Raw genomic sequence first — 23,147 nt, forward strand, 5'->3', positions numbered from 1 at the left:
AAAGAAAGGAAAAACACCAAAATTTCCTTGTATCGAAATGTGATATTAAGCAGCCTTCTGACGCTACTTAAGATTAATTTGAGTTATTTAGAACTTTTTTTCTTGAACAATTTATCACGGTTATTGAAAATATAAGGTTTGAAATATATTTTCGTTTTATTTGAATTCAAACTTACAGAATTTTTTACTTCTCACAGAGCTTGTTTGCTGAACACCACACTTTAAGTTCCTGGTGTCGACTTTCCGGTAGCAGGTCTATCTAGATCCCGCGAAAGTCGGATTAAATCGATTTTAAAGTTTTCTGTTTATTGTTGTCATAGTGATATCAATTTTGATAAAAACATCGAGTCAATTTTACTTCTCAAACTACATGGATAAAAACTAAATGAAAAAAAAAATCATTCAAGTCTAAAAACGGGGTCGGTAGGCAACACACCACTTTTACCTCATGCCAAGATGCGGCTTGTTCCAATGAATTTTCTCTCTGGCAGGTAATTATGCTCTATTAAGGAAAACGGTTTGACTGAGCAAATGGGATTTTTGCCGCTTATTTCACACTGAGAGGTAATGACACTCATTGATTTTCTGCGGTTATTGTTTCTGGTCAGCATGATTTGCCCTTTGATGCAAGAGTGTTTCCTTTGACCACTTTTGAAATGCAATGCCCTTTTGGCATTGCAGCTAAATAAGGGTCTCAGTTTGTTTAATTTTCTACAAAGTGCCTCCTAGATCCAAATATTTATAAGCGATTTTCTTTTAGTCCGTGAACGTGACGGTTTCCTACGGTGTTTTGTCACGCGATAACTACCGCTTACCTGGCTTTTGCGTTTCTCATTACTAGATTTAGATTCCTGGTAACTGTCTCCAGCAAAAGCACAACAAATGAATCAGTACTTATAAGCGTCAATATAACTATTCGCAACATGTTCATTAGCTTTAATTATAATCAAGTTGCTATTTCGAAATAAGCCGAAACCTGTGGAGATTGATAAGTTCGGGGGGGATTTTGACGTTTGTTGATTTTAAATCATGTCGTGTTTCGTAAAGGGCACCTTGGGTACAAACAATTCTCTTGCTGTTTATCAAGTAAAATTATGGACTACGAGGAGATCCTCATTTTTCCTCAGGGATAGTAGAGCGAGGGAAAGGCGAGCGCGCGTGACTATTCCTGAGGAAAAATGGAGACTACTCGTAGTCTAGTAAAATTAACACTTCAGAGAAAAATCAAAATTACGTAGAGGGTGCCCGGCTTTGTATTCCTCAGTAGACAAGAGAGATGTGGCGTCCTCCTTCCCTTTTTCTTCAGAAGTCGAGAGAAAAATGTTCCTTTTTCATAATCAGTCCCATAAAATCCATTCCGTTCCTCAATTTTTCACGGATTCATTTGCGGTCGACTTTAGGGATCACTTGGTTAAAGTATCATTTGAGGTCCATTTTGGGATCATTTGCGGTCTCAGGATCATTTGTGGTACTGTACATTTCACCACAGATCTTCCGGGAACCAGGTCGCGAGTATCCACGCAAATGACACACTCTGATTGGTCGGATCTCATGGTCTACCAACTTCCTGTCGGACCTCCTTTGTGTTGCTGGCGACCAATCAGAAAAAGATCTAATCCCATTATTCCAGAGTACTTGCTGGCGTTGCCCCGCTGACCAAAAAGCCAGAAGACTCTGGGTACGAGATTGGCCCACCCTTGGAACAATGTGGATATGACGTGGGTGAAGGCCTGAAGGAGCTATAAATTGTGAGAATGTGATTAGACCTGGCAGTATAGTGACAACAAACGTTGCTCGCAGGCCATTCGGTCACATTTATACAGCGCCAGCGCCTTAGATTGGCGGTCAGTCGTGTCGGGGAATGTCAGCGCGTACGGAACTAACAATACCTGCTGAAAAACTAGCGTCCTTAACCCTGCATAATTACGCCTTCTAATTCCTTCCAAGCAAGATGGCTAGGATTGGCGAGGGGCAGGGCTTTACCAGCAGTGTATTTAAAAAGGCCATCTACGCCATCAGAGGGAATAATCACCAGACAAAAGGAATGGCATGTGCGGTTGCTATTGAAGGACAAAACGAAGGCTCTGTTCTGTTAGTCACTGACACTTGGAAAGGCCCAGAACCAATCATGCGATGTCGATTGCTCCGCTATTCACGCAAACACTTCGAAGACTACCAACTCAAACCTTCAAGAATCACACAGCGTGGACACTTTTCCTCGGTTCTGTGTGATCGGAAAGACAGCGGCTTTAAGATAAAGAGTCTCCATAAAAAGTGTTTGAATGTTCAGCAACTCAAGAGAGACTTCCGGGTTTACACGATTTATCGAGGTAAATGTATAGATCTGGAATTAAAATACAGCAATGGTAGTTACAATCTTATCGACAAAAATTTATCTGATCTCACATTACGCGGATCCCCTATCATTGACGAGGATAACTCGGAAAAGTATCTTGTGGGAGTTTTGACGATAAACATTGAGGGCAAAGCTATTCCTCGTTTCCTGTCTAATGGGATATTAGGTGAGTAATGTTAGTAATGAAGATTGACATTTCATATTTTACTTGCTTAAATGCAACCCTCAAATAAACGCTGGTACATGGTCTTGATTAAACGCCGAGATCGACTGTACAGCGCCACAAAATCGCTTCAAAACAGCTGTATAGCTAAATAACAGCTGTTACCAGCACTTTAGAAGCCAAACAGCAGCTTAATTCAAGTTGCAGGGGGATGCAAAAGCGTAGTGCAGCCTTTGAAACTCTCGGCAGCAGTTTTGCAGCGCAGTTGCCGACCTTCAGATGCTGCGAAGTAGCTGCAGTAAGGCTACAAAATCAGCTGCGGTAGATCTGATAGGCCACTACTTTCTTGAGCGCCAATGACATGAATCGCCAGAAAACTTTGACTGTACCTTTAAGAAATGAGAGTAAGGTTGTGCGCGGGGAAGATCACTTATTAAATAAACCTCCAAATTCTATGATTTCAATAAATTTCATAAAATTTTCATTCCGTGACTGGCGAGTGTGGGAATGTTATGAGCGTCAGATTTCACTTGTAGTTTCATGTGACTTTTGATGACCTTTGTTATAAACAAACCACATGTAACCCAGGCTCACTGTTTGTGTCACGTACGGGTTTCTCGACGTGAGTAAATATAGAGAACTTATGGGGCGATGTGTAGGTCTGGAAATTTGCTAGAAAATGGAAATAAAAATCGATGAAACTTACCATGTGGCGAGTTTTTGTTGTCCTTAATATGCACACGAAGTTTCGAGAAAAATAGTCTGCCTCATCTTTCCTACATAGTATAGTGTCATATCGTGTGCATGTTAAGGACAACAAAAACATGGTAAGTTTCATCGGTTCGCGTTAATTTATAAATGTTATTTCCCTTTCACTGTATGAAACTCGAAAAGTTTAAGGTTCAATATATAGATTTAGCCAGGGCTAAAAGCGAGGCTCCCATTAATAAATTAATGATTTATATCAAACAATAAACCTGTATTCCACAATTCAAGTAATTCAGTTAACTTTAGAGCACATTCATGTGACTTTTAAGGGAAAGGCTAAGTGATTTTCGAGAAAAAAAAAGTAATTTGCAAACAGCCCAAGAGTGAACCAAATATTGCATCGAGTTGATGGCCTCATATGTACACCCCAAAAATAGCAATCATCTTCGATCACATTTAAGAGCCATAATGGCTCTTGATCACTGTAGAATAATTAGGCCTGGAAAAAAATTGGGGCCGAATTTTTTGCGTTCGACAAGTTTACTTTACAAAATCTTGCCAACAAATCTGGGTGCGTGTAAAACAACCTTTTATACCATTTATATATCACATCTGAGGTGAAACAGCACTATGAGGTATTGTTCTTATCATACAGACCTCGGACAGAATGCAGTATTCAGAGTACGTATTTCACAATTTTGCAATACAAATTGCACTCATTCAATATTCAGGACGATCGAAGCACGCGTTGGCTTTTAGCTAAGCCGTTAAAAAATTGCCGAAATCACCTATACGGCCAGCCGGTTCTCACTTTTCTAATGCGAGTTGTAGCGAGTATTTGAACGAACACGAATAGAGTTAAGCTCCAACATAATAAAGAATTTGTTATGTTTATTTTTTATTGAAAGGTTTTATCGATGTGTAATCCTTAAAAGCGTTTGGTACGCGCGGCATTTTGAGTACTCCTGCAAGCGATGTTGACTGAACGACTAAAAACAAACGGCACAGCGATTAAAATTACAAGAGAGACTACCAACAATCAGTAAAAGAAATATAATTCGGTGAAACATATACAGAGACAACATTTTTCATTCACAAAGACAAGTATTAAAGTGTCTCTAAAAATCCTGAGTCTTCAAGCTTAAAGCTTTTAATGTTTATGTTTTAAGCCGGCTTCCCGGTATTTACTTTTTTCAATGATGACCTCGAGGCAAGAAAATCGCTCAAAGCGTTCTTTTACAGCCAGAATTATAACTAAATATTCTTTGGAACGATTTCTTTCTATTTGCGGTGAGAAAATGCCTAAAGGCTTTTTAAAGTTCTGTAAGCTTATATCAAACCTGATACTCAGATCATTGTCTCAAATCTTACAAACGTGCATAAACAAAATCACTAAATAGCCGCATAAACTACGCCCGACTTCATTAAATTAGATATACAAAACAAACATCAAATACAATAATTACTCAGGCTTACCATTCGAGATGCAGCTCCTGAAAGGTATCAAGTAAGGCCAGTATCCCTTCAGACTTTTCAACCCTTGTGCATCAAGTAAGGTGAAAAACGAAAACGATGCCATCCGAAATCGGATTTCCGACTTTGACAAGTGACGTATTTCTCAACCAAAAACCAACTCGCCGTGAATAACAGAATACTTCGGATAGCAGCTGAATTTCATTTCGTACATCCAGAGGAAAAAGACAGTTAAAAACGGATGTTACTAACATAAAACGGCGAATGGGGAGGGGTGAGCGGGGAGCGGGGAGCGGGGAGCGGGGAACGGGGAAAGGGGAACGGAAGTCTGAGAACGAGTAGTCAGCGGTAACCTTCATAAAAATCCAAAATGGCCGCATCCTCGGAGACCCAGGGGCAGTCAGTCGGGCCGGGAGAAAGGACGTGACGAAAGTTTTCAAGTACTGGCGAAAGAGCCCCTGAGTACCGACTCTCACCGAACTATTTCCAAAAATTCAAGCGGATGCCGGTTCCTGATTGGGCACAAAAAATGCTTTGTACTATTGTGCCCAATCGGCGAACAGTTTCTCCTGAGTTCTTTTCGTGAGTTCGTACACAAAGGCTATTGTTTTGTCACATTTGCATGGTTCGTTCACCAAGCTTTTGCGAGCAAGGGACTTTTATTTTCTACTTTCCTTACCAGAAACGAAGGAACTACCGATGAGTCGAAAAAACGTTTGAGATGCTATCAGCAGGAGCAATTCAATTTGACCCGAGAACATTTTGTTTTTGACTCGTCACAATGTATCGTAAATAATAGGAAGGTAAAGATGCGGCGCCGACGAGAAAGTCAAATAAGCAATAGCTTGACAAGGCAAAACAACAACTTTGCACGCGCATTACACTTTTTTGTACATTTCTTTGCCCTCAACAGCACGACTATCCGTGAAAATGCCTAATTTCTTCATGTTTTGTGAAGGACGTAAACAAGCAATGACAAAATTCATTTTTTTCACTTACTTGGATATGGTTGATAGAAATTCAGCTCCAGAAGAGTTCGCTTGCATGATTGCATTTGACAAAGTAAGCGAGTTGGATAGAAACTGAAAAAAAGTGAATTCCTTTTTCCATGCGACGATTGATTGACGATTCGATGCGAAAGGCTATGCTGTGGTTTTATTTTATTATAACCTTGGTTAAAATTTTGCTTCCCTTTGTTTGGGGGTAATACGAATTTTATGATTATGAGTTCAAAACAAAGAGAATAAAATTCAAACTCAGGATAAAAGTGAACCACAACTGAGCTGTAATATTAAGTGTTGCAAGTATACATGGGGGAAGTACTTTGTAAGGTACTTTCTAAAGGCTAGCTGTTAAAATATGCATAGGAAGTATACTTCCTCTGTTAAGCCCTCTGGATGCTTTTTTTGTTTCAAGGGCGACTCCTTTGATGTTTTTGCAGAAACAAAACATTATTTTTACTGCGGACAAAAATATTTCAAGCTCAGTGTAAAACTGAATGTGTCAGTGACTTAAACAAGTTAATATTGTCAAGCTGCTTCATTAGCTTTGATTCAGTAATATTGCAGTGCACCTACCATCAAGCATCAGATCATCAATGTTGCAGAGGTTGGCAGCTTATTAGAAGGTGGTTGATAAGCCGGCAAGCAAGCTCTCTGTAGTTTTAGAAATAAAGAGTCTAAGGTCTCACACAAGTAATGGGAGGCAAAAGATTGGAGTGCCAATTGTTGTTTTTCACATGACGTCACTAAAATTCAAACTAGAAAACTATCGATCCTACCGAAATTCTACTTTCTCGATGCACTAGAGCAGCTGAAAACTAATTTTCACACAAATTTTCACTTCAAAAGGGTTCTTGGTTTTGTGATAGAGTACGCTTCAATTTCTAAGCTTTTGCGTGACACAGCATTTACGTGACAGCCAAAAGAGCTGTCATGTAGGTTAAAAAAATGACTTATTTCAGGAAATTTTGCTATCTAAACAGTTAATGTATTAGAAAAAGTATTACTTTAATGTTTATGAGCTTCTTGAAGAATAAATTCACGCTTTTTGTTTCTGTTGGTTTCCGTCCGCCATGTTGGAACTCATCCAGGTGAGCGCCAGCATGGCGTCTCCATACAAATCTCTATAAGTTTGGGTGAAACATTTCTTCGGATATCTCGAATGCGAAATATCCTCTGACCTGAATCTTGGCGAGGGTCTTTGTATATGTACCTCCTTTCATTTCCCAGATTAAGGACTTTATCTATTGAACGATTTTCGTTTTTATTTTGATCTATTTTGAATGGCGTGACACTGAAAACCAGCAATGTGTTTTTCAGTAAACGTGCGCAACTGTATTTGTATAGTGGCCGCATTACACTTACTCAATACTTCATGTAAAATAACACAACAGATCTTGCTAACTATTTTCCCTGATTTAATTTCCCCTCCAGGGGGCACAATTTCTTTTAACATATCAGGGTTTTCAAAAAAGGGGCAAAAAGCTTTTAAATGAATCAAAATTCATTTAATGAAGCACAGTATCAAAGAAATTAAAGAGAAGAATCAGACTAGAGTAACGATAATCCAGAGGGGAGGGGGGAGGGTACTCAGCGAAGAGGCTTGCCTTAGGGACCAACCCCTTACCCTTTGTATGTACCATTTTAGACAGAAAAGGTACCCCTTTCGGGGGGAGCCTCTCTGTTTAGGCCATCATACTACCCCCTCCTCCTGCACCGAGAACAGTGCTTGATACAGTGATGTTGTATGGTATGAATTGCACCAAACGTTTCGTGCCCATGAAGAGGTACTTTCATTATTTTACGACAATTTTCATTTTTCTTCAAAAGAAAGGGAGGGCTATGGGGTCTCATTCTTAGGGGAGGAGGGGGGGGGGTTAATTGAGGATCTGCGGTGTGTGAGAATCTTGCATTCAATTCAATCCAATGGTTTTCATTCAGGAAAGGGTCGTTAGGGGTATTTCGTAGAAAGACAAATGGCCACTGTACGACTTTGAAGTTTACTGATTAGGGTGAGGAAAATGAGTGAATAAGGTTCCGTTAGGGTCATTATACTGGTCTATACTGGGCAAACTGACCTGAAACAAATTGTTTCACAAAATAAACTGATACTATTTTATTTGCATTTATCAGTGAAACACTTCTATATCGTGAATGCTTGCAGTGTGGTAGACCTAATAATATTAAAAGCAGAACCAGATTGTTAAAGTAGTCTTACTAATTATGTGATGACATGGTCAAAAACATTTTTCAAAGCAGTCATCTCTATCAAAGGAAATAGGAGAAGTCTGCACGCAAGTTACCTGACTACTTCGATGAATGTTATCTATCATGGAAAAGTAGTTCATTGCTTTTTGGGCTAGACTCAGTATAGATTCGCTTGAGTTCGAAATATGGCTGTACATGTGCTTTGAGAGTTTTTGCCCCGATTGGCTTCTTTCAACTGCTGTTGGAGCACATTTTGTTTCTTACGGATAATTGTTTAGTAAAACGCAAAAAGGTGGAAAATGTCATGAAGTTATTACCTCCGTATTAATTCAAGCACCTCATGAGCATATAGTTCAAGTAAAATAGCAACGTTATCGGTTAAGTTTGTTTCGACGGTTCTCTATCATCGATCATCGGCCATATTGGATTTTTATGGGGGTTACCGCAGACTACTCGTTCCCAGACTTCCGCTCCCCGCTCCTCGCTCCCGGCTCCCCGTTCCCCGTTGTAGTAACATCCAAAAAAAACATCACAAGTTGACACAAAACTCTGTCAGCTTTAGCTGAAAGTAAACAAGATTCAAGATGCTGCATAAATTTTCCGCATGAACTCACCTGTCAAATTTTGACCAATCAGAGCATAAAAATTGGAAGTAGAGCGTGACCAACGCGTGACCATGGTGTGCAAAGTCAAGAGCAACTGTCTTTCCTGCCTGTAATAGCTGGCTGAATTTTCGCGTCCGAGGTCAGTTTTAAATCAAAATCTTAATAGTGCGGCACATAAACACAATATATTTCATATGAATTTAAAAAAAATTAAACTTAAGCCTGCGATCATTTGAAAACTAGTAACTTGTCAGCGGATAACTTCTAAAAATAGTTGACTTCGACAAGCCCAACTAAAAATCAGGGGCACCCATCGAGAATATAGTTCAAAACCACTTAAAAATGGCATTGTTGAACGTATCTTAGTATTTAAACGGTCGATATAGGCATATTTTTATCCCCTAAAAATTTTTCCTCTGTTCGGATTTCCTCGCTGAAAATCTAGTGATCCGAAAATTATAGGGATCAAAGCTTACGTTTTCGAAAATTTAAGCCAGAAAAAAGGCTCCTGAAAATTCTAAGTGACCTTTTTAGGGTAAAAATCCGTTAAAAACAGCCAATCATACCATTTTTTGGATGTTCGAAAATCCTAGGAGAGGTCACAAGCAAGAAATTTTACAAAAAATGTCCCGAAAATTCTAGATCTCAAATCGTCTTCCGAACAGATATTTTTCGAAAACTGACGTTGGGTGTCCCTGAAAAATGTCTAAGCAGAAGAATAAGAGTAATTTTAAGGCTAAGAGCATGGCAGAACTGATCATGAAGGAACGATTAGTGCTTGTAGTGAAAATTCCCGCCTCAAGGCAGCAGCTAAAATGGTTTTAAGGATGGAACTAAACCTCGGAAGAGATAAAACTGGTGATGTAGGCAAATTTCACACACGCGATCACATGCTATTGATTTCGAATCCATTTTCGCTAAAAAGACCGTTTGGCCATTTTATATTGTTGTTTGACATTTCCTTTTCACTTGTATTTTACGGCAAACAGGGACTCTTTTGATGACGGTTATGTTGATGGTATTTACTAACTGAAGTTGAATCAAGAGGCTGTTCACATATTTGTAGCAAAAAAGTGCCGACTTCTGTGAACATGTACCGGGTTTGTATCAAGAGACTATAAAGGGGACAGAGAGAGCATCCCCCATATACACCCTATTCCATAGGTAATTCGTCTCGAGTTATTTTTAACACCACAAATCTCAAGGGGGATTAGACAACAGCCAATCACATAGCGCGAATGTGTTCCGCGTGGATGACCCACGCTGAGGGCCACGCGTCCTTCACGAAATGACGCAGAACAAAATGGGGGAAGACGCGGAGAGCGATTTTGCTATCCCTTTTGTCGACGAAAACGACTACAGCAAGATTTCTGCGAAAGCTGTGTCAGCGAAACCGAAATTAAAAAAGAATCGCTCTTCCTCTCTTGTATAGAGCTAACAGTAGAGCAGGGAAATCCTTAACACACTGAATATTCTCTCAGGATCATTTATAATTTACAGTTTGAAGAGAGCAATTTCTGGTTTGATGTTTATTTTTTTCAGTCTTTATAGCGATTATTCCTACCCACTTACTTTGTCAATTGTTGGCGAACCCTCCAAAAGCTGAATTTCAAGGGACCATATTCAAGCTCACAAAGAGAAATAAAATTTCGTCGTTGCTTATTTACGTCCTCCATAAAACGCAAAATTAGGCATTTTCACGTCGTAGTCGTGCAAAAACGGGAAAGAAATGAACAAAAAAGGTGTGTTGCACGTGCGAAGTTGTTGTTTTGCTAATTAAACCTATTGTTTTTTTGACGTTCTAGTTGTCGTCCGCGTCGTTGGATCTTAAACTCCCTAAATTGTACAAACGACCGGTTTCAATAGACCGGCGAAATTTCTCATTTTATTAAAGCACTGACGTTACGACAACTTCGAGTTAAACTGATTTCACGGGTTGTCAAAGAGTCCAGCGATTCCTTTTTCCCAGGTGAGCGCCGACTCATGTCGCTTCAATATTCAGGAATGCTCTCGATCTTTTTACGCTTTCATTGCCTCTCGCCCGACATGTTTTGCACGGCGTTTGGTCATGCGAAACCTCCACGAAATATCCACGCCACGCGCGAGGTAACTTTATCCCGATTCTAAAAATAACTCGAGACGAATTACCTATGGAATAGGGTGTATACGGGGGATGCCCTCTCTGTCCCCTTTATAGTCTCTTGGTTTGTATTTAATAGTGTAACGACAAAAGGAGGCAGTGTACTAGAGGATATGCTTCAGCCAAGATAAGCATAAGCTTACTTATATTTAAGCGTATAAAAGGCGGTCGAGACGAAAATGTAAGCACACTGCGGTATCATGTATTATAAATGTAGCTGCATCATTAGTTTAATTTTTTCAAGTTTAGATCCACCGTGCAACACCATTCTTTCAATTGAAGAGGATATTTCCACGCGCTTATTGAAACCCCATGTTCCGGCGAATATTTTTTTCTGTTTTATGTTCTACCACACTCAAGGCGGTTAAAGTCACTTCAGATCTTCTGCTTTGACATTTTGAACCTTAAACTATTAGATTTTCCGCAAAAATAAGTTCCCACAAATAACAATTACCTCAAACACTTTTCCCGCAAAAATTTACTCCGGAGTAAATTTTCTCTAACTTAAATTCACTACACAAAAATATAGTACTAAGAAATTGTGTCTGTTAAATTACATAGGGTACGAATAGCGTAGTATTGTTTAAAAATAATATTTCTATTCTACGTACTTAACAAAAACGAAAATATTATCAATGCTGGGCACTGGGTACTTTCTGAAAATCGCAAAAATTAATTTCCAGCAAGAAAAACCAATCTGTTTTAGTCGCAAAAATTAGTTCCCGCAAAACACAAAAAATGGCCAATCTGCCAAAATAAACTCCCACATAAATTTCGTGCCACACGGTATCTCGGTCACTCCATATGAGCACAGCCGATCTTCCGTAACATAGAGGAAAGAAAATATACACGTTAACGCGAACTTGAAATAGCGACTCTCGTAGTACATACAAGTACAGTGGAAACCTTAAGCAGCCAGGACGAGTTTGTGGACGACGACGAGAGAAGATGAGTGAGGTCTGGGTCGAAAACGTCGTCCAAAGCGGGAAAAACAAATGTTCAAGCAAGCTCCCGTCTCGGCTCGTCGCCGAAGTAGGTAGACTGCACTGAATGGCTTCGTTTAAAGAAATACGAGAGTTGCTTCTCTTTAGCGTTGAGAACAACACAATTAACGAGGAAGAATTTTTCCTACTCTCCGAAGGATTTAAATCCAAAATTTGCTACTGCTGCAGCCAGCCTTTTTACAGCTCTTTTGTAGCGCTTCTTGAAGCCATTCCGCAGCGCTGCAACAGCGCTGCTTGTTTCGTAGGGGAAAATTCTAAATAACGCCTCCCTCTAATAAATGCCGCACCCTATCAGAATAATGCAGCATTTATTGGAGGATTCATTAACAATTATTCCTCGAACCCGAGTGGGCACTGAGTCAATAGGGACCTAAAGATCCGACAACGGCGAGGTCCATGAAAACGTCGGTGAAAAACAGACTTCGCATCATTTTAAACTTTTTCGCGATTATCCCAATTCGCCCTGTTAATTAAAAGAAGGGGATTTTGGAAAGAACTGAAGAGAGGGGAACGCGCTCAAGTTTGGACAGAGATGGTAGAATTTATCGCCTTGCCGTTCCCGTTCCCGAGTAAGCTTAAAATTAGGTCATGTCACGTCGCAGTTGTGCAGTGAAGGCAAAGAAATGTACAAAAAGCGTGATGCACGTGCAGAGTTGTTGTTTTGCTCATTAAACCTATTGTTTTTTGACGTGCTCGTTGCCGTCGTCGTCGTGGTTTCGTAAGGTCCTTAAAAGCCCATGAGGCAGAAGGCCGAATGGGCTATTGACTCTGAGGCCATGAGGGCAAGAGGAATAATGTAACAGTTTTAGTAAATCCAACTACAGGAAGTTGGTCAAAGATATCGGGACAAAACAACTTAAGCTAGCAACGTGCGATTCAGCCGCCATTGTTTTGGTTTTCAAAGCTGGCGCTTTTCTCTACTAGTGGGCTGTAACATATAGCCTAGTAGTAGCTCAACCAATCAGAGTTCAGTATTGGTAATAAACCGCTAGCTGGATTTTACTAATAATGGTTATTGGACTGAGTGGAGTCCAATTCAGTCTGTCTCGGAGGGACAGAATTTGTAATCATAGATGGCAAACTCCTACCCAAAATGACCTCTTACAAATTTCATTGAATAAACAGGTGAGTCAGACAGGTCTGTTCATAGTAGAGCTGACTCCTTTGATTCTATTTTCTTGTGACCATCTCTCATTTGCTGAATCAATTACTCTAGTATTGGCAATTTGGGTTATCGCTTATGGGAGTCTACACTGTAGTATTTAGTATAGTGTATAGTGTAGTGAAGTATTTAGATTATATATATCAATTTTTCCTGAGACGACAAATATGTATGAATGATCTGATTTACATGTACTTAGCATCAGGATTATATGATAAACAACTATCCAACTTACTTATCATATACCCTATTTCTGGAAAATGTGTACTTGTTTTGTTAAAATGTGACATTACTTCTTATAGAACAGCCTGCATTCACCACACATCCTAAAAATCCTGAGATATCCAGGGAAGGCGGAAGTATAACCTTTTCAAGTGATGCAAACGGCATTCCTGAACCAACATTTTCTTGAACCAAAGACGGATCTGAGGTAACTGCAGACAATAAAATCAGTTTATCAGCAGATAACAAACAACTGAGTCTTACAAATGTGAATAGGACAGACAGTGGAGAATACAGATGTGTGGCTACCAACAGTGTGAGGACAGTTTACTCAGATGCTGCTACATTAACAGTGCATTGTAAGAAAACTTTTACTCACTTTTTACTTGAACCCAATTGAAAAATCCTACAGCGCTAAGTAAACATTCTTTTACATTCCTTCCACTGCTCCTATCCTGGATTATCTCAGTCACTTCATATGAGCACTGCCTTTCAAAAAAAGGGCTTGTCAGGTGCTCCTCTAACTTAATTACCTTTTAGTATTCTTTTATTCAGAATCGAAAAAGTTGTACAATGCTAGAAAACACAATTATTATGTATCTGTGTTTTTTTTTTGGGCCAATGAAAGGAGCCCTGTTTATTTCTATATTCATATTAATATCTTGATATGAGAAGTGTCTACATATGTTACTCAAGTAAACCCAGTTTCTTGAACGTGGTCTTGGACTAGTGTCCAGAGTACTGCTAAGGTAAACACTGATGCTGTCAATCAATACATTGACTGTGATTATAGAGCATCTCAGTATCACATTTACGTCTAAAAGACTTATTTTCTTTTGTCAACACATATAGCAATCTGTTATCTAAGTTTTGTTTTGCCAGTGTGTCTTAAGATCATTGAAGTACATCCTTAACTTCAGTCCCAGTGTTCTCCCTAAATTTTAGCTCAGTAGGTAATGGACCAATCAAAAAATGGCAAAAAAAAAAGGCAAAAAATATCCGCCAGAGGCGCAATTTCCTGCGAAAGGAATGGGGGGGGGGGGGGGGGGGGGAGTTAGTGGAGTGACGAACATTGACCCCCATCGCTGGAAAATTTAGGAGCTAAGTTCTCTGAAAATTCATTCCCTTATTTTAAGACCCACATGTACTTTATGCGAATCAAACTGTTGTAATTTTTAGACAAAACTTTAAAACGTTTGATTCCAATAATTTAACCAGCGCCTTGAATATTCTCTTTCTAAAAACAAAGGCTGCGGTATACTTTATTACTTTTCAATATGCTGGTATTCATTCATTTCCATGTGAGAATCGGATCGGATCGCAACTTGCTTTATTTTTTAAAACAACCAATTTGATGTTAGTAAACTTCCAAACAGTTTTAGGCGGTAAAAAATGTTGCTTTAAGCTGTAAAATTTACCGGTTACTAACTGATAAGGAGAACACTTCAGTCCTTAGTTATTTTGTAAGTAGATATTAAACTGAAAATATACTTCACTCTCTTAGGAGGGTGCATTTATTTACTAATTTCTTATCACAGATCAGCCTGAATTTACAGCACACCCACAGAGTCAGACACTGGTGCAAGGATCAAGTGTAGCCCTTTCAAGTGATGCAAATGGTGTTCCTGAACCAACATTTTCTTGGACCAAAGATGGATCTGCTGTAACTGCCGACAACAGAATCAGCTTATCAGCAGATAACAAAAACCTGAGTATTACAAATGTTAATAGGACAGACAGTGGAGAATATAGATGTGTCGCTGCCAACAGTGTGGGCACAGTTAACTCCAATGCTGCTATGTTAACAGTACATTGTAAGTTTTTGGAGTAATGTCCAGACTACTACACCTTTTGCTGTTCATTAAGAGGAAATAGGCAGTCATTTGCGTGAAAGGGTGACCAATAGCGCGCAGATACATTCATTAACGCACATAAATGACATTTTAGTAACTTTTTACCGGAGTAAATTTTTTTCTAACTTAAATTCGCTACACAAAAATATAGTACTAAGAAATCGTGTCTGTTGAATTACATAGGGTGCGAATAGCGTAGCATTATTTAAAAATAATATTTCTAATGCACGTACTTAACAAAAACGAAAATATTATCAATTCTGGGCACTGGGTACTTTCTGAAAATCGCGAACATTAATTCTCAGCAAGAAAAACTAGTCTGTTTTAGTCGCAAAAATTAGTTCCCGCAAAACACAAAAAATGGCCAATCTGCCAAAATAAACTCCCACATAAATTTCGTGCCACACGGTATCTCAGTCACCCCATATGAGCACAGCCGATCTTCCGTAACATAGAGGAAAGAAAAAAGGGCCTCTACTTTGATTACCTTTCGCTTTTCTTTTATACAAGATCAAAAAAGTTGTGCAATGCTAGAAAACACAATTTTTTATGTTTTTTGCTAATTACGGGGCAAACTGCAGTGTCTACACATGTTGGTTAGTAATTTAAGCCCCGGCCAAACCCAGTTTTTGTGGTCTTGGAGTAATGTCCAGACTACTACACCTTTTGCTGTTCATTAAGAGAAAATAGGCAGTCATTTGCGTGAAAGGGTGACCAACAGCGCGCAGATACATTCATTAACGCACATAAATGACATTCAATTACAATTTTTGCATTTTAATCAACATTCACTAACATTTTGGGACATTCGTATGTGTCATTCGGCACACAAAAGAGAAAGATATACTTTCATTAGGCTAACATCCAAGTCATTTACACCATCTTGAAAGTCTATAGGGACATAAGACAAACACTAAAGTGCAACCACTTCTCATTAACATTTTTATTTCACTGTTTGCAATTCAATAGCATTCCTGGACGGCCTTATGATGGTTAAGACAAACATTAATGCGCTTGAACAATCAATTGAGCAATTGAACAATCAATTCAATCGATTTTCAATTAAAAAATAGAAATTCAAAAAAATATTGACAGGATTTTTACGCTACCTGGTTTAAAGAACCACGACGTACTGTACCCCTCTGTGTTTGGCCAAGACTGCGGCTGTACGTTTACTATTTGGACGGCCAGAAGTCATGGTAGGGAGCGACAGGGAGAGAGGGCGTACCACCAAGGACGAAACTTGACTATGACCATGGCAATACATGTACATGTATCACCTATCAATGTTTTCGTCAGCAGCTGGTGGTGTAATGAATGCTCTTTCGGTTATTCGGTAACTTCCTGGCACAAGCGAGGACAAATATGGATCCCGAAGAGTGGGTGATCATTGGGTATGACTGTGCTGCCCCACCGAGATCTGGCCATTCCCGCCTCATACGTACACAGTATATGCTCCCCCCTCTCGACAATTTGGAACAGGTACATATTACATGTAAGCCGTCTGAAAGCGACAATGAAGGCCGACATATCGCGTCCGGAAATTCAAAGATGTATGGATAACAGGAATGAGACAAAAGCCCTAAAAATCCCAACAGGGGAGTTTCGCACACAACAACTACTTGAAGCACTGCGCAGAAATATAGACACTGTGACCGCAGCTAAATGTGCTAATGGTTACCATTTCGTGCAAACTTACCTGCCAAGATGCAAAATGTTTAAATAGAGAGTTTATTGAGGGATGTAATTGACTAAAATCCAGGCCAAATTTGTTTGAATTTATATTATTTTATTGAAAATCGATTTTTGTGCATTAAATGTAAAGAACACGCAATTGATTGTACAAGCGCATTAATGTTTGTCCTAACCATCGTAAGGCCGTCCAGCAATGCTATTGAATTGCAAACAGTGTCATAAAAAATAGTTAATGAATAGTGTTTGCATTTTAATGTTTGTCTTATGTCCCTACTGACTTTTAAGATGGTGTTAATGACTTTGATGTTGGCGTTAACGAAAGTATATATTTCTCTTTTGTATGCCGAATGACGCATATGAATGCCCAAAAGTGTTATTGAATGTTGATTAAAATGCAAAAATCGTAATTGAATCTGATTTATGCGCAAATGTTCCTTTTTTCGCGTCCATGAATGTATCTTAACGCTATTGGTCGCCGTTTCACGCAAACGAATGCGTATTTTCTCGTAATGAACAGCAAAAGCTGTACTGCTAAGGTCGTCACTCACTCTTTCAATCAATACATTGACCGTGAGCATAGAACATTTCAGTGTCACATGCACTTTTAAAAACTTTAGCTACAATCATTGTCAAAAGTGTTGGGTAGGCTACTTTTTTTTACGTCTTTTTTTCTTTCCTTCTCCCGCCTCTGGCCCAATGTCGAGGAAAACGTTAATGTTTGTGCACGTAATTGTTCTGTTATATCCCAACATTGAATAGAGGGTCGGGGGATATTTAGGAAAAGAGAAACTCTTTTTTTTTTTGAGGATTAAAATGGACTACTGTTAAATTGTACAACCTTCCCAACTACGTTTGTCTGGGAGTATAGCTGCCTTTGTCAGCACATCTAGCAATCTGTTATTACTTGGGGAGAGCGCCAAGTAAAGGATTTGCGACGCCCAGGGATGTTCCAAAGTTGCTGCCGTATGTCCCGAAGTGAGAGCGGAATTAGTTTGGATATCTCTAGATCACTTTGAGTTGTCTCATTTATTCTTTGTTCGAGGAAGAAACAATAATTATTTTTGGCTTTTCCGGGGTTTGAACCGGCTCACCTGTGCCCCGTCAGATCAGTGAGACTCTAAGCTGAGGGATTAGCTGAATGTGCCACTGCGACCCAAGGTAGTGAAAAATGGATATAAAATTATGCACTAGCTTCGGGTCAAGTTAGTGCCTTTTCGGCATATTTCTGCTACAATAAATCTTTTAATTTATTCGAGGAATAATAAGTTACTTGTTTTGGCTTACCCGGGGTTTGAACCGATTCACCTGCCACCCATCAGATCAAAGGGTATCTAGAAAACACATGTCCTCGAAAACACAGACCGTAGACCGTAGACCTCAAAAAACGCAGACCTCGAAAATGCAGGCCACGAAAACGAAGACTTCGGAAACGGCAGAACTACGAGTCTTATTTAAGACTTAGACACATTTGGTGAAAACGACCAACTTTGCTTTTTTTCTCTGTTTGATGTTTAACTATATTGGGTTTGAGTTCTGTGCGAATATGGCTGGACAGAAGAGAAGTGGCTACCAGTTTATAACACTTGTTGGTAGTCGTGTGGGTTCGCAATTCGTTGAGCCAGTTTGCGTTAGGAATTCCGAGGAAAAGTTCGAGCTATTTGCATACTAAACTACGTCAACTATGGCTTCAATCTTTTTCACCCATAACAACCAACCAAAATTTTACAACATTGCGGCATTCACACGTGCCGGACACAAAAAATCCTCTCATACGCCTGATACAACGACGCCCAAGTGTACGCTCTGATAGCGTCTTGTTTCTTTTTGAAATTATTGTTACCAAACTAAACTCTGTTTGGTCACTGTTCCTAATTAAAGGGATAAAACCTTGAAATTTTTTTTTGTTTCATAATCGTATATCATTAGCTTCAGTCCTAATTTATTATGGTAATTATCTAGTAAACTGAAAATGTGCATCATTCTGATTAAGCGGGCGCATTTGGTTATTCATTTCTTATTACAGATCAGCCTGAATTCACTGAACACCCACTGAGTCAGACACTGGTGCAAGGATCAAGTGTAACCCTTTCAAGTGATGCAAATGGTGTTCCTGAACCAACATTTACTTGGACCAAAGATGGATCTGCTGTAATTGCCAACAAAAGAATCAGTTTATCAGCAGATAACAAGCAACTGAGTCTGACAAATATGAATAGTACAGATACTGGAGAATACAGATGTGTGGCTACCAATAGTGTGAGGACAGTTTACTCCAATGCTGCTACGTTAACATTACAAGGTTAGGATACCTTTACTGGCTTAGACAGCAAAACTACGCTACATTAAACCGAATTGTTTTGCAGTCTATTACTAGCTTAATGTTGATCAACGACCAATTCTCCATACTCGCTCCAATAAACTTTTCTGCCAAGTCTTGTTCGTTAGCTGAAAAACGTCTGCATAAGAACATTATTATGAGTTAAAACCATTGCTGAGTGGAAAAATTCCGCGTCGAGAATATAGATCATTTCGAAGACGAACAAACATGCCAAATTCTGCAGGCAAATTTAAAAAAGAGAGTTTTTGACATTCGCGCTGACCAAACACTACGCAGTGCCATATTGAAGGACAAGAATTCTCCATTTCCACATCTCCCATAATACACTTTGTTTGTGTGTTTGTTGCTCCCCAGCACATGCAAGCACTCGCAAGGACGATTGAAAGTCCCAAGAGAACATGAAGACAATTCTTATGCAAAACTGTTTGCGTGCGTTGAGGTACACGAAACACGCCAACAAAGTGTATTATGGGAAATGCGGAAATGGCGAATTGATTTGCATGCCACCCAACTCCACACATAACAATTTTCTGTTGCTAATATTTGTGATCATCATATGGCGGTGTCTAGGATAATGATTGCATAGAGATTTAGCATCACATTAAGGTCAAATCGAAGACATCACATTCCAAGTGAACCATTTCTCATAAAAGGAAATGAGCTGATAAAAATAGTCCAAAATAATTGCGTCCAACGTTTGGAGAACACAGTTCATGATCTTTGGTCCTTTGCTACAAATTATAAGCGGTGATCTTTTTCGCCGTTCCTGCACCCTTTCAATGTCTTCAAGGTTTGGTTTTTGCCATCTAAGCACTCCTTTATATTAGGATAAGTATTAATTTCATTTTCTTCTGAGCTCTTCATTGATTAAACTCAATGACACGTGTTGTCAGCCGCCATGAAACAAGCACACACGCGTGAAACCAACATACGCCACTTGTACATCTAACGTAGTGCAACTTATTTGTCCCCCCAGACTTTGCATAACCTTTGTTTTTCATTCCTCCTGGTTATTGAAGCCGTCCCAAGAGAAATTGAAAACAATGCTTATGCAAACTTTTGGGGGCAAATAAGGTGCATTATGAGAGATGTGCAAGTGGCGTATTGGGGGAAAGAAAAGGAAGCGATACCCTTTTTTAGGACCTTTTAGTTTATTATTTGGGCGTCGTAAGGGTTTATAGTACTTGTAATTATTTTTCCAATAAATTCTTACCTTAGAATTATCAAATTAGATCCTCCTTAATATCTGTTCCCTAATCACTCAACCGCAATTGTACATGTCTTTTGCGTGATTCCTGTGAAAGCATCATCATTACGACGAAAGAATGCACCTTTAACACCCTAAGCGTCGCTCTACCAATAGGCGTTGCCATTGTCATTTGTCATTTAAAAGAGAAGTTAAAAATCATATCAGCTCCTAGACCAGCCCATAAAGGTCAGGAGCTTATCACTCCGGGTTCATCACTCCAGGTTGTCCATTGGCTACCAGTAAGTATCACAGTGCGTTAGATTTTCCGTCCATTTCTTTTCCCGCAAAAATGCAAAAAACACTGTTCAGTAATTTCCAATCAGTTAAACTCTCAGACTCTTCGCTTGTCACTTCGTGCATGGTACCCTGTTGGGAATCATACTCGGCTCTGATTGGGTAATAGTTCTATTATGCGAAAGATGAATCTTCAAAAATCTAAAACGCTTTGATCATGACGTACACCTTAATTAGATGAAAGATGAACGGCCAAAGGTGATTGGCTCCTGTTAAGGTACAATTTCTCCTTTTCCCATCCATTGTCAGGTGCACCAGGACAGCAACAAGGGGGATTTGAATTCACTGCTTCGAGTTCGACCAGTACACACGATGGCCGATCCGAATACAAAGTTTCCTTTAAAGTTACTGGCAATCGTTTAATTGACGGAATTGCAAAACTCAGTGATGTAGTAATGAAAATATTAGCCGTTGTTTTGGTTGACCAAGTGGCATGTTACATCCGGAACGTAGAGCCGTTTAATTCAATTCTTGTCGAATTGGGCTGTTATACGACAAAAAGTTTCGTCTCTTTAGTGGAAGACTTAGAAAAAGGAACAGTAAAGCGACGGCTGGAAGAAGAATTTGAAAACGTTGGATGCAAAGGGGAACTGGAAGTAACTATCACAAATGCAGAGGAGGTGCATGAGGCACTGGATGAGATAAGGTAATTTTGCGCTTTCCCATTTTAAGTTTAATGGCTTCTGTATTCACTAAACAATTATTATGTGTAACAATATACAAAGACTTTCTCATTAAAATACTGTCATCATTTGAGCACGTTTATTAGTACACAAACCATCGTCATGATCAATATAGCCTGCTCCCAATGTATCTCAGTGATGTAGCTCAGTAATGGTAGAGCATTGCTACTCAGAAGCCACGAGTTCGAATCCAGTTAAAGCCTCGAAGTTTTTTAATCGGCTTTATTTATTTTGCAATTGCTTAAACTGTTATTACAACTGTGGCGATCATATCTTTATTTAAATTTGTATTTCCATAGTTCACATCATCTTCATTATAGAAGCCATTACTGCCTGCGCTTTACAGCAATAAAATCACCTAATCAGGCTTAAAATTTACTAGCTTAGCTAAATTTAATAGTTTTAAAAATAGTTTTTGTTCGAGTTGTGTCCGTATTCACACTGTCGGGGAATGTTGCAGCTTTTTACAATATAGTGGTGTAATTTTCTAACCGCTCAATAGATTTTTTTAAAAAATTCAGATTCTCGAGAATAAGTGTCGTTTTAGGAGACCTTTGAGTTTCAAGATTATTGATATAATGTAAGGCAGTAAAATATGGGCTACAATTCGCTAATTTTTTACCGGAAGTTTCGTGTTTACAACTAAAAGCTTCTCATTATTCAGGGGTATTGTCTCCAAGTTTCATTTTCACGTGAACAGCGCTAGCATTAACTAACAATGCTTTTGGAATATGCAAAAATGCTAGCTATTGCTGTCCAAGAAAATATGAGACTTGGAGACAATACCCTGAATAATGAGAGGCTCTCACTTGTAAACACAAAATTTCTTATAAAATATTAGCGAATTGTAGCCCTTATTTTACTGGCTTACAATATATCAATAATCTTGAAATTAAAAAGTCACATAAAAGGACGGTTAATCTCAGGAATCTTGATTTTTTTGAAAAAATCTATCCAGCGGTTTAAAAGTTATTTGCTAATTTGTTAAAATAGACCAAAATGTTTACAAAAGCGCCAACAGGAGTGCCTCGATACGTACTAATCAAATCCTTCTTTCTACCAATTGGCGTTTTTAAAAAGATTGAAACTACCATAAGGTGAAATTTCATGTCAAAAGCGCCTCGTTTTCTACAGATAACGGCCGAACATCAAGATTGTCTATTTTTTACCGTATTTCTAACCATAAAAACTTCATCTTAAAATATCAGATAATGCTCTTACAGATTTCGCTTAAACTTCACGAACATCGAGGCGGCTAATGGAGGAAAAAGCCCCCATGAACTGTTTTGGAGGAAAATTTCCCAGTGCCGAGAAATACTGCTGCAAGTAAAATAGGTAATGGCGTCATTTCGTTGCCATGACAACTCTGATGTCATTGCAACCCTGATCAGAACAAATCTCCATCTTTATCCTCATGTAATACAACTATGGTGGCAATTTTTCCAAATCTTTGTTTATCTCGACATAGTGTATCGAGCCACCTTGATTGCATTATTGTAAACAGCCTTTTCAAAACCATTCAAAGCAGAATAATCGCGTCAACAGTTTGAAGACTGTCAGTGTGACTTTCTTTAATTTTAGTGACGACAGCCGTTTTGAAGATTTGTTCCAGTTCAGGCATTTTCAAGTGGTCAAGAGCAGTGGTGCCAAGGAAGTGTCACCCTTAAAAATTGCTGTTGATATGATAACCAAGGCTGTCACGTGAAAGATCATGTAACTAATTAGGTCAAGCATCACATATGCTGATGCGTAATTTAATTTTCTTTGACACCTGTAAATATGAGGATATTGAAAATAGAAGAGGAGATATGGTCAGATAACCAGATAGGGGTTCAAAATGTAAATTATGCAGGAAATCAACAGTAGTATTTAGAGGTACCATTGACCAAAAATGTCACTACTGTTCTAAAGATCTTGGTTTTACCATTTGATCACTTTGTTTAGAGTCTGCTTAAGATGTTTTTCTTAAATATTCATCAAAAGTAAATATGTC

General features: G+C 38.9%; 1 protein-coding gene across 1 annotated transcript; it reads left to right on the forward strand.

The window, feature by feature from the left end:
• The first annotated feature begins 1,951 nt into the window (after positions 1-1,951).
• Positions 1,952-22,859, forward strand: LOC140937844 (uncharacterized). Its single transcript, XM_073387418.1, has 5 exons — positions 1,952-2,522; positions 13,240-13,401; positions 18,614-18,889; positions 20,721-21,117; positions 22,736-22,859. Exons 1-5 carry the CDS (start codon positions 1,952-1,954, stop codon positions 22,857-22,859), a joined length of 1,530 nt encoding a protein of 509 aa, XP_073243519.1.
• Positions 22,860-23,147: the final 288 nt, after the last annotated feature.

The sequence above is a fragment of the Porites lutea genome, chromosome 5 (genome assembly GCF_958299795.1).
Source record: "Porites lutea chromosome 5, jaPorLute2.1, whole genome shotgun sequence".
NCBI classification, from domain to species: domain Eukaryota; kingdom Metazoa; phylum Cnidaria; class Anthozoa; order Scleractinia; family Poritidae; genus Porites; species Porites lutea.